The sequence below is a fragment of the Chlorocebus sabaeus genome, chromosome 16 (genome assembly GCF_047675955.1).
Source record: "Chlorocebus sabaeus isolate Y175 chromosome 16, mChlSab1.0.hap1, whole genome shotgun sequence".
NCBI classification, from domain to species: domain Eukaryota; kingdom Metazoa; phylum Chordata; class Mammalia; order Primates; family Cercopithecidae; genus Chlorocebus; species Chlorocebus sabaeus.
Window position 1 is genome coordinate 64343272 of NC_132919.1, and position 12230 is coordinate 64355501.

Sequence of the window (12230 nt, forward strand, 5' to 3'; positions counted from 1 at the left end):
TATTTGCATAGAGGTGTTTATAGTATTCTCTGATGGTAGTTTGCATTTCTGAGGGGTCAGTGGTGATATTCTCCCTATCATTTTTTTTATCGTGTCTATTTGATTCTTCCCTCTCTTCTTTATTAGGCTAGCTAGCAGTCTATCTATTTTATTAATTTTTTCAGAAAACTAGCTCCTGGATTCGTTGATTTTTGGAGGGTTTTTGATGTCTATGTCCTTTAATTCCTCTCTGATCTTCGTTATTTCTTGTCTTCTGCTAGCTTTTGGATTACTTTGCTCTTGTCTTTTCAGCTCTTTTATTTGTGATGATAGGTTGTCAATTTGAGATATTTCTAGCTTTCTGATGTGGACATTTAGTGCTATAAACTGCTTTAGCTGTGTCCTAGAGATTCTGATACATTGTCTCTTCGTTCTCATTGGTTTCAAATAACATCTTGATTTCTGCCTTAATTTAATTATTTACCCAGGAATCATTCAGGAGTAGGTTGTTCAATTTCCAGGAAATTGTGTGGTTTTGAGTGAGTTTCTTAATACTGAGTTCTAATTTGATTGCACTGTCTGAGAGACTGTTATGATTTCAGTTCTTTTGCATTTTCTGAGGAGTGTTTTACTTCCAATTATGTGATCAATTTTAGAATAACTGCCATGTGGCACTGAGAAGAATGTATATTCTGTTGGTTTGGGGTGGAGAGTTCTGTAGACGTTTATTAGGTCTGCTTGGTCCAGAGCTGAGTTCAAGTCGTGGATATCCTTGTAAATCTTCTGCCTCATTGATCTGTCTAATACTGACAGTGGGGTATTAAATTCTCCCACTATTATTGTGTGGGAGTCTAAGTCTCTTTGTAGGTCTCTAAGAACTTGTTTAATGAATCTGGGGGCTCCTGTATTGGGTGCATATATATTTAGCATAGTTAGCTCTTCTTGTTGCATTGATCCCTTTACCCTTATGTAATGGCCTTCTTTGTCTTTTTTGATCTTTGTTGGTTTAAAAGTCTGTTTTATCAGAGACTAGGATTGCAACCCCTGCTTTTCTTTGCTTTCCATTTGCTTAGTAAATATTCCTCCATTCCTTTATTTTGAGCCTATGTGTGTCTTTGCATGTGAGATGGGTCTCCTGAATACAGCACACTGACAGGTCTTAACTCTTTATCCAATTTGCCAGTCTATGTCTTTTCACTGGGGCATTTAGCCCATTTACATTTAAGCTTAATATTGTTATGTGTGAATGTGATCCTGTCATCATGATGCTAGCTGGTTATTTTGCACATTAGTTGATGCAGTTTCTTCATAATGTCATTAGTCTTTATATTTTGGTATGTTTTTGCAGTGGGTGGTACTGGTTTTTCTTTTCCATATTTAGTGCTTCCTTCAGGAGCTCTTGTAAGGCAGGCCTGGTGATGACAAAATCTTTCAGCATTTGCATGTCTCTAAAGGATTTCATTTCTCCTTCACTTATGAAGCTTAGTTTGGCTGTATATAAAATTCTGGGTTGAAAATTCTTTAAGAATTTTGAATATTGGCCCCCACTCTCTTCTGGCTTGCAGGGTTTCTGCACAGAGATCCACTGTGAGTCTGATGGGCTTCCCTTTATAGGTAACTGACCTTTTTGTCTGGCTGCCCTTAACATTTTTTCCTTCATTTTAACCTTGGAGAATCTGACGATTATGAGTCTTGTGGTTGCTCTTCTCGAGGAATATGTTAGGGGTATTCTTTGTTATTTCCTGAATTTGAATGTTGGCTTGTCTTGCTAGGTTGGGGAAGTTCTCCCGGATAATATCCTGAAGTGTGTTTTCCAGCTTGTTTCCATTGTCCCTGTCTCCTTCTGGTATTCCAATCAATTGTAGGTTTGGTCTTTTTATGAAGTCCCCTATTTCTTGGAGGCTTAGTTCATTCCTTTTCATTCTTTTTTCTCTATTCTTTTCTGCATTTCAGTGAGGTGGTCTTCAAACTCTGATATCCTTTCTTCCACTTGGTTGATTCAACTGTGGTTACTTGTGTATGCTTCACGAAGTTCTTGTGCTGTGTTTTTCAGCTCCATCAGGTCGTTTATGTTCCTCTCTGAACTGATTATTCTGGTTAGCAGTTCCTCTAACCTTTTATCAAGGTTCTCAGCTTCTTTGCATTGGGTTAGAACATGCTCCTGTAGCTCATCGTAGTTTTATTACCCATCTTCTGAAGCTTATGTCTGTCAGTTCAGCCATCTGATCCTCCATCCAGTTCTGCACGCTTGATGGAGAGACATTGCAATCATTTGGAGGAGAAGAGGCACTCTGGTCTTTTGGGTTTTCAGCATTTTTTTTGTTGATTCCTTCTCATCTTTGTTAGTTTTTCTTGTTCGGTCTTTGAGATTGCCGATCCTTGGATGAGGTTTCTGTGAAGGTCTTTTTTGTTGTTGTTGTTGATGCTGCTGTTGTTACTTTCTGCTTGATTTTCTTTCAGTAGTCAGGTACCTCTTCTGTAGGGTTGCTGGAGTTTGCCGGGGATTCACTTCAGGCTTTATTAATCTGATTCACTCCTGTGACTGGAGATGTCACTCAAAGAGGCTGGAAAACAGAAAAGATGAGTGTCTGCTCCTTCTTCTGGGACCTCTGATCTTAAGGGGCACCAACCTGATGCCAGCAGGATCGCTCCTGTATAGAGTGTCTGACAACTCCTGTTGGAGGGTCTCACCCAGTTGGGTGGCACAGGCCACAGGACTCGTTTAATGAAGAACTTTGTCCCTTGGTGGAGAGGGTGTGCTTCACTGGGGGGAAATCCACTCATTTGTGCTGCCAGGATTCCTCGGAACTGCCAGGAGAAGAGGCTAAGTCTGCTAGTCTGCAGAGACTGCGACTACCCCTCCCGTTAGGAGCTCAGGCCCAGGGAGATCCGAGTTCTGTCCCTCAGCCTCTTGCTGGAGTTATTGTAGATCCTGCAGGGAAGCCCTGCTCAATGAGGAAGGATGGGTCAGGGTTTGGCCTGAAAAGGCATTCTGGCCACAGGCTGCCACAGCCAGTGTGTTGGGCTGTTGGGACAAGTCTTAGGACCAAGCCGTCCAGCCTTCCTGGTGCCAGAAGGGGAAAAGTACAGCCTGGAGCTATAGAAATGGGTGTCACCCTTCCCCCGCCCAGTGAGCTTAGCATGCTAGGCAGTTGCAAGTCCTAGTGCTAGCTGCTGCCCCTCCCACAAGGAATTCAAATGGCTTAGACAATAGGCAGCCTCAGCTGATGCTGGTCATCCCTCCCCACTGGGATTTCAGTAGGCTTAAGCAGATTCCAGTTGAGAGGCTGTAAGAAACTGTGCATCCCAGGGTTGGGACACTAGGCCCCGGTGGCATGGATTCACGAGTGGGATTTTCCGATCTGTGGGTTGCACAGTTCCATGGAAAAAGCAGAGTTCCATGGAAAAAGCTGGGTAGCAAGCTCATTCACTGCCTCCCTTGGCTGGGGGCAGGAGGTTCTCCTTCCCCATGTGTCTTGCAGGTGGGCCACTGTACAACACTGTTCTTCCTTCTCTCCACTGGTAAAACTAGCCTTCTAGTCATTTTGATAAGAATCTGGATACCTTGGCTGCTGGTGAAGGATTTACATGTTTATTATTTATTTATTTATTTTTTTGCATGGGAGCCTCTGAACACTGCTGCTTCTAATTGGCCATCTTGGCCCCGCCCCATAAATTTTTTTTAATTTTAATTTTTGTGAGTACTTAGTAGGTATGTATATTTATAGAGTACATGAGATGTTTTGATGTAGGCATGCAATGTATAATAATCACATTATGTAAAATGGGATATCCATCCCCTCAAACATTTATTCTTTGTCTTATAAGCAATCCAATTAACATTTTATTTAAGTTAAAAAAGTAATTTCCCTTTACTTTTTGCTGTGCAACCTTGACTGTAATAATTTCTTCTGTCAAAATTTGGAAAATCCCAAGACAGCATGGGAATTCTTTCCGAGTTACACTATAAGAAGTGATCTCTTAAAGTAGGGGCTAATGTATAAAAGAAACAAAAGTATGTAATAATATACATGTTATGTGGCAGGATTCACAATTTAATAACAAGGAAATTATGTAAATGCCATACATTATAATCTCAGATTAATCAGCATTTTATTAAGTATCTCCCTCACCTCTAAGAAACTTTATACCGTCCAGTAATCTTTTCTGATAGACCTTTCCATCTGTAAGAAGAAGCACTGTTCAGATCATACAAGAGCAATGTGGGGCTTTACAGAAAATATAAAACCAATAATTTCAGAAAGACATACTTTATGAACTGCCTTATAAATTTTCTGACTTACTGAAAACCAATGAAATTATATAGAGTGTGGAGAAAGTTGTAACTTTATTAATATAGGCAGTTAATACTGACACTCTACCATGTTGAAACATACCCTTTCTTCTTCTTATTTTGTGATTTTCCATTTTCCCCTATTAGATCACTCCCTTTTCTTTCTTTTTCTCATTTATCCTGGCTTAAATTTTAGATCTTTCAGTAGAATCAAAAGTAATAAAAGATATAACTGAACCCTGATGACAGAAAACATGACACAATTGTTGATTCTCAAAATAAAAGTTGAATGGCACAAATAATCTTTTAAAATACAATGGGGTCATTTTAAAATTACACAACATGGGTCAAGATTATTTTTAAAGTTAGATAGTTTTAGAAGTTTTCAAAGTTTAACAGTAAGCCTCCCTGGAAGATTACATTTTTATTTGAAATACTCACCATCAACTGGCAGATTATTTACCAGTTCTGCGAGTTCTTTATCCGTAAGCTCTATCCCCATGTTTCCTAGAATTATTTTCATGTCATTGACATCAACTTCCTCTCCTTCAAACAGATAGAAATGGTAACACATGAGATTTTAAAGAACTACCTAATTATTCTAAATAATAATTATATGTTCTATTAATGCTAAATAAATATCTTCGATTAATCTGGAAAAAGTGAGATTACAGGCTTATTAATAAAATGTGGCATCATGTTTTGTTGCTAAAACATTGATAAGCCAAAGTTAAGGTCTAGGAAACTGGACACAATCATTTCATTCAAAAATAGCGTAATTAATTAAAAAAAGCAAAACTGGAGGTGTCACATTACCTGACTTCAAACTATGCTATAAGACTACAGTAACCAAACAGCATGGTACACATACGAGAACAGGCACATAGACCAATGGAACAGAATAGAGAACCCAGAAATAAAGCCACAGATCAACAGCCATCTGATCTTCAACAAAGCTGACAAAAAGCAGCAATGGGGAAGGAAGGCCCTAGTCAATAAATGGTGCTTGGATAATTGGCTAGCCATTTATCAGAATGGTAGTTCTCAGAACAGGCTAGCCACATGCAAGAGAATGAAACTGCACGTTTGCCTTTCACCATATATAAAAAGTAATTAGAAATGAATGACAGATTTAAATGCAAGACATCAGACTATAAGAATGCTACTTTGGGAGGCCAAGGCAGGAGGATCCTTTGAGCTCAGGAGTTCAAGACCATCCTGGGCAACATAGTGAAACCCTGTGGTGGTGTGTGTTTGTAGTCCCAGCTCCTCGGGAGGCTAAAGGGGGAGGACTGCTTGAGCCTAGGAGGTTGAGGCTGTGGTGGGCTGTGACAGTGCCACTGCACTCCAGCTGCACTCCAGCCTGGGCAACAGAGTGAGACTGTTTGAAGAAAAAATCCCAAGCAGCAACAAAAAAACCCTGTAAGCATTCTGGAAGAAGACCTAGGAAATGCCATTCCAGACATTGGTCTTGGAATATAATTTATGATACAAAAAGCAATTGTGACAAAAACGAAAATGGACAAATGGGACCTTATTAAGCTAAAGAGCTTCTGCACTGTGAGAAAAACCATCAACAGAGTAAAGAGACAACCTACAGAATGGGAGAAAATATTCACAAACTATGCATATGGCAAAGGTCTAATATCCAGAATCTATAAGTAACTTAAATCAACAGGCAAAAACAAATAATTCTGTTCAAAAGTGGGCAAAAGACATGAACAGACACTTTTCAAGGAAGACATACATACAGCCAACAGGCATAGGAAAAAAATGCTTAACATCACTAGTCATCAGATAAATGCAAATCAAAGCCACAGTGAGATATCATCTCACACCAGTCAGAATGGCCTTTATTAAAAAGTCAAAAACAACAGATACTGGCAAGGTTGCAGAGAAAGGGGAATACTTATACCCTGTTGATCAGAATGTAAATTAGTTTGGCCACTGTGGAAAGCAGTTTGGAGATTTCTCAAAAAACTTAAAACAGAATTACTATTCAACCCAGCAATCCCATTACTGGGTATACATCCTGAAGAAAATAAATTGTTCTACTAAGAAGATACAGACACTCATATGTCCACCACAGAAAATACATGGAATCAACCTAGGTGCCCATCAATAGTGGACTGATAAAGAAAATGTGTTACATACACACCACAGAATACTATGCAGCCATAAAAAGAATGAGATTGTTCCCTTTAAAGCAACAATAGAGCCAGAGGCCATTATCCTAAGCAAATTAATACAGGAACAGAAAACTAAATACTGTGTGTTCTCACTTATAAGTGAGGTAAACACTGGGTACATATGGACATAAAAATGGCAAAAATAGAACTAGGGACTACTAGAGAGGGTAGTGGGGAGGGGGATGTGGGTTGAAAATCTACCTATTGGGTACTATGCTCACAACAGGTGATGGGATCATTTGTGCCCCAAACCTCAGCATCACAGAATGTGCCCATGTAACAAACCTGCACATATACCCCTTGAATCTAAAATAAAAGTTTAAATTATTTAAAAAAACAATCTAATTTTAAAAGACATTAAAATTAACTGGAACACATATAAAATATGTGTAAAGAATTGGAATCATATACATTTAGTATTTATATTTACTTTATAAATAACATTTATTATTTATGTGATCAGCAAACAGTTGGTTAAACGTGTGAAAAGTATACTCTCAAGTGTTAAGGTTTCCATTGCTAATTTTCTCAGCATTCATGTCCGAAGATAATCATAAAGCTGAATAAGAATGAGCTTGGACCTCTAGTTTAATCAAAAGGCCTAACAAAACAAGTTAAAGAAACTGTCTGATATTCTTAGACATAAATATATAATTCTTTTTTGTCCTTAAATGAAGTGTGTTTTCATTTGCTTTGAGCAGCCTTTTAAAACAAAATATCATTCTTTTAAAATCTTTAATTTAAGAAAAGTAAAATCAGTTGACTGAAAAAAAATCAGAATAATATATATTTGGTCACTTCTTTCTCACTTGCAACAGCTTCTACTTTATTCATCAGTTTTTCCAGATCAACTTTCTCGTAGGCTGTAATACAAAGTTTAATCAGAGAGAAGCAATAACGTGAACTCTGAAAAAAAAGACATATTGTACAGGAGGTCCTTTTCATTGAAGATTTATTGCTGAATAGATAACTAATGAAAATAAATCCAGTTAAAATGAGGACCATGATTTAATAGTAAATAATAAATAAAAATGATCTAAAAGGTTTGATTGGAGAATAAAAATGCAAATGATCAAATAAGTTTATATGATCTTATATTTAAGGAAATTCAAGTTATAACTATTCCATAATTTTTAGGATAAGCAATGAATAAATGCTAACTTCTAAAAGTGTGTTCTGGTATGATTTTCTGGCAAAATTACATCACTACCTACTACAGTATCTTTTTTTTTTTTGAGACAGAGTCTTGCTCTGTTGCCCTCTGTTGCCCAGGCTGGAGTGCAGTGGCATAATCTTGGCTCACTGCAACCTCTGCCTCCCTGGTTCAAGAGATTCTCCTGCCTCAGCCTCCCTAGTAGCTGGGATTACAGGCACATACCACCATACCCGGCTAATTTTTGTATTTTCAGTAGAAACAGGGTTTCTCCATGTTGGCCAGGCTGGTCTTGAACTCTTGACCTCAAGTGATCCACCTGCCTCAGTCTCCTAAAGTGCTGGGATTACAGGCATGAGCCACCATGCCTGGCCAGCATTCTTTTAATCTTTGAAACAGAGGGGTAGTTCCAAGATGGCTGAATAGGAACAGCTCCAGCCTCCAGCTCCCAGCATGAGTGACACAGAAGATGGGTGATTTCTGCATTTCCAACTGAGGTACTGGGTTCATCTCACCAGGGCATGTCAGACAGTGGGTGCAGGACAGTGGGTGCAGCCCACTGAGCGAGAACTAAAGCAGGGCAACGCATTGCCTCACCCGGGAAGCTCAAGGGGTAAGGAAATTCCCTTTCCTAGCCAAGGGAAATCGTGACACACAGCACCTGGAAAATTGGGTCACTCCCACCCTAATACTTTGCTTTTCCAAGGGTCTTAGCAAACGGCACACCAGGAGATTATATCCCGTGCCTGGTTCAGAGTGTCCCATGCCCACGGGGCCTCCCTCATTGCTAGCACAGCAATCTGAGATATAACTGCAAGGCGGCAGCAAGGCTGGGGGAGGGGCACCCACCATTACTGAGGCTTGAGTAGGTAAACAAAGTGGCTGGGAAGCTCGAACTGGGTGGAGCCCACCGCAGCTCAAGGAGGCCTGTCTGCCTCTGTAGACTCCACCTCTGGGGACAGGATATAGCCAAACAAAAGGCAGCAGAAACCTCTGCAGATTTAAATGTCCCTGTCCGACAGGTTTGAAGAGAGTAGTGGTTCCCAAGCATGGAGTTTGAGATCTGAGAACGGACAGACTGCCTGCCCAAGTGGGTCCCTGACCCCTGAGTAGCCTAACTGGGAGACACCCCCCCACCAGGGGCAGACTGTCACCTCACACCTCACATAGCCGGGTACCCCTCTGAGACGAAGCTTCCAGAGGAACAATCAGGCGGCAACATTTGCTGTTCAGCAAATTCACTCTTCTGCAGCCTCTGCTGCTGATACCCAGGCAAACACGGTCTGGAGTGGACCTACAGCAAACTCCAACAGACCTGCAGCTGAGGGTCCTGACTGTTAGAAGGAAAACTAACAAACAGGATATCCACACCAAAACCCCATCTGTATGTCACCATCATCAAAGGCCAAAGGTAAATAAAATCACAAAGATGGGGAAAAAACAGAGCAGAAAAGCTGAAAATTCTAATAATCAGAGAGCCTCTCCCCCTCCAAAGGAACGCAGCTCCTCACCAGCAATGCAACAAAGCTGAATGGAGAATGACTTTGATGAGTTGAGAGAAGAAGGCTTCAGATGATCAAACTTCTCCAAGTTAAAGAAGGAAGTCGAACCCATTGCAAAGAAGCTGAAAACCTTGAAAAAATATTTGATGAATGGGTAACTAAAATAACCAATGTAGAGAAGTCCTTAAATGACCTGATAGAGCTGAAAACCATGGCATGAGAGCTACATGACAAATGCACAAGCTTCAGTAACCGATTTGATAAACTAGAAGAAAGGGTATCAGTGATTGAAGATCAAATGAATGAAATAAAGCAAGAAGTTTAGAGGAAAAAGAAACGAACAAAGCCTCCAAGAAATATAGGATTATGTGAAAAGGCCAAATCTACGTCTGATTGGTGTACCTGAAAGGGACGGGGAGAATAGAACCAAGTCGGAAAACACTGCAGGATATTATCCAGGGAAACTTCCCCAACCTAGCAAGATAGGCCAACATTCAAATTCAGGAAATACAGAGAACACCACAAAGATACTCTTCGAGAAGAGCAACTCCAAGACACATAATTGTCAGATTCACCAAAGTTGAAATGAAGGAAAAAATGTGAAGGGCAGCCAGAAAGAAAGGTTGGGTTACTCACAAAGGGAAGCCCATCAGACTAACAGCGGATCTCTCGGCAGAAACTCTACAAGCCAGAAGAGAGTGGGGGCCAATATTCAACATTCTTAAAGAAAAGAATTTCAACCCAGAATTTCATATCCAGCCAAACTAAGTTTCATAAGTGAAGTAGAAATTAAATCCTTTCCAGACAAGCAAATGCTGAGAGATGTTGTCATCACCAGGCCTGCCCTACAAGAGCTCCTGAAGGAAGCACTAAACATGAAAAGGAACAACCAGTACCAGCCACTGCAAAAACATGCCAAAATGCAGAGACCATTGATGCTAGGAAGAAACTGCATCAACTAACGAGCAAAATAACCAGCTAGGAAACCATCATTCTTAGTAAACTATCACAAGAACAGAAAACCAAACACCGCATGTTCTCACTCGTAGGTGGGAACTGAACAATGAGATCACTTGGACTCGGGAAGGGGAACATCACACACCGGGGCCTATCATGGGGAGGGGGGAGGGGGGAGGGATTGCATTGGGAGTTATACCTGATGTAAATGACGAGTTGATGGGTGCAGCACACCAACATGGCACAAGTATACATATGTAGCAAACCTGCACGTTGTGCACATGTACCCTACAACTTGAAGTTTAATAATAATAAATAAATTTAAAAAAAAATAACCAGCTAACATCATAATGACAGGATCAACTTCACACATAACAATATTAACCTTAAATGTAAATGACCTAATGCTCCAATTAAAAGAAACACACTGGCAAATTGGATAAAGAGTCAAGATCCATCAGTTTGCTGTATTCAGGAGACCCATCTCATGTACAGAGACACACATAGGCTCAAAATAAAGGGATAGAGGAAGATCTACCAAGCATATGGAAAACACAAAAAAGGCAGGGGTTGCAATCCTAGTCTCTGATAAAACAGACTTTAAACCAACAAAGATCAAAAGAGACAAAGAAGGTCATTATATAATGGCAAAGGGATCAAATCAACAAGTAGAACTAACTATGCTAAATATATATGCACCCAATATAGGAGCACTCAGATTCATAAAGTAAGTCCTTAGAGACTTACAAAGAGACTTAGACTCCCACACAATAAAAATGGGAGACTTTAACAGCCCACTGTCAATATTAGACAGATCAATGAGACAGAAAGTTAACAAGGATATCCAGGAATTGAACTCAGTTCTGCACCAAGCAGACCTGATAGACATCTGCAGAACTCTCCACCCCAAATCAACAGAATATACATTCTTCTCAGCACCACATCACACTCATTCCAAAATTGAACACATAGGGGGAAGTAAAGCACTCCTCAGCAAATGAAAAAGAACAGAACTTATAACAAACTGTCTCTCAGACCACAGGGCAATCAAATTAGAACTCAGGATTAAGAAACTCACTCAAAACCGCTCAACTACATGGAAACTAAACAACCTGCTCCTGAATGACTACTGGGTACATAATGAAATGAAGGCAGAAATAAAGATGTTCCTTGAAACCAATGACAACAAAGATACAACATACCAGAATCTCTGGGACACATTTAAAGCAGTATGTAGAGGGAAATTTATAGCACTAAATGTTCACAAGAGAATGCAGGAAAGATCTAAAATTGACACCCTACCATCACAATGAAAAGAACTAGAGAAGCAAGAGCAAACACATTCAAAAGCTAGCAGAAGGCAAGAAATAACAAAGATCAGAGCAGAACTGAAGGAGATAGAGACACAAAAAACCCTTCAAACAATCAATGAATCCAGGAGCTGGTTTTTTGAAAAGATCAACAAAACAGATAGGCCACTAGCAAGACTAATAAAGAAGAAAAGAGAGAAGAACCAAATAGATGCAACAAAAAATGACAAAGGGGATATCACCACCAACCCCACAGAAATACAAACTACCATCAGAGAATACTATAAACACTGCTACACAAATAAACTAGAAAACCTAGAAGAAATGGGTAAATTCCTGGACACATACACTCTCCTAAGACTAAACCAGGAAGAAGTTGAATCCCTGAGTAGACCAATAACAGGCTCTGAAATTGGGCAATCATTAATAGCCTACCAACCAAAACAAATCGAGGACCAGACGGATTCACAGCCAAATTCTACCAGAGGTACAAAGAGGAGCTGGTATCACTCCTTCTGAAAGCATTCCAATCAATAGAAAAAGGGAATCCTTCCTAACTCATTTTATGAGCCAACATCATCCAGTACCAAAGCCTGGTAGAGACACAAGAAAAAAGAGAATTTTAGACCAATATGCCTGATAAACATCGATGCAAAAATCCTCAATAAAATACTGGCAAACTGAATCCAGCAGCACATCAAAAAGCTTATCTACCATGATCAAGTTGGCTTCATCTCTGGGATGCAAGGCTGGTTCAATATATACAAATCAATAAATGTAATCCAGCATATAAACAAAACCAAAGACAAAAACCACATGATTATCTCAATAGATGCAGAAAAGGCC

General features: G+C 39.8%; 1 protein-coding gene across 1 annotated transcript in view; it reads right to left on the bottom strand.

Moving 5' to 3' along the window:
- LOC103243284 (uncharacterized) overlaps positions 1 to 12230 on the bottom strand; it is a 183716-nt gene that overhangs the window by 42126 nt on the left and 129360 nt on the right. Inside the window, exons 22-23 of the mRNA XM_073005427.1 lie at positions 4715 to 4819; positions 4113 to 4163 (exon numbers count right to left, since the gene is read on the bottom strand). Coding sequence (XP_072861528.1) covers positions 4113 to 4163; positions 4715 to 4819 — 156 coding nt within the window. The remainder of the gene's footprint in view (positions 1 to 4112; positions 4164 to 4714; positions 4820 to 12230) is intronic.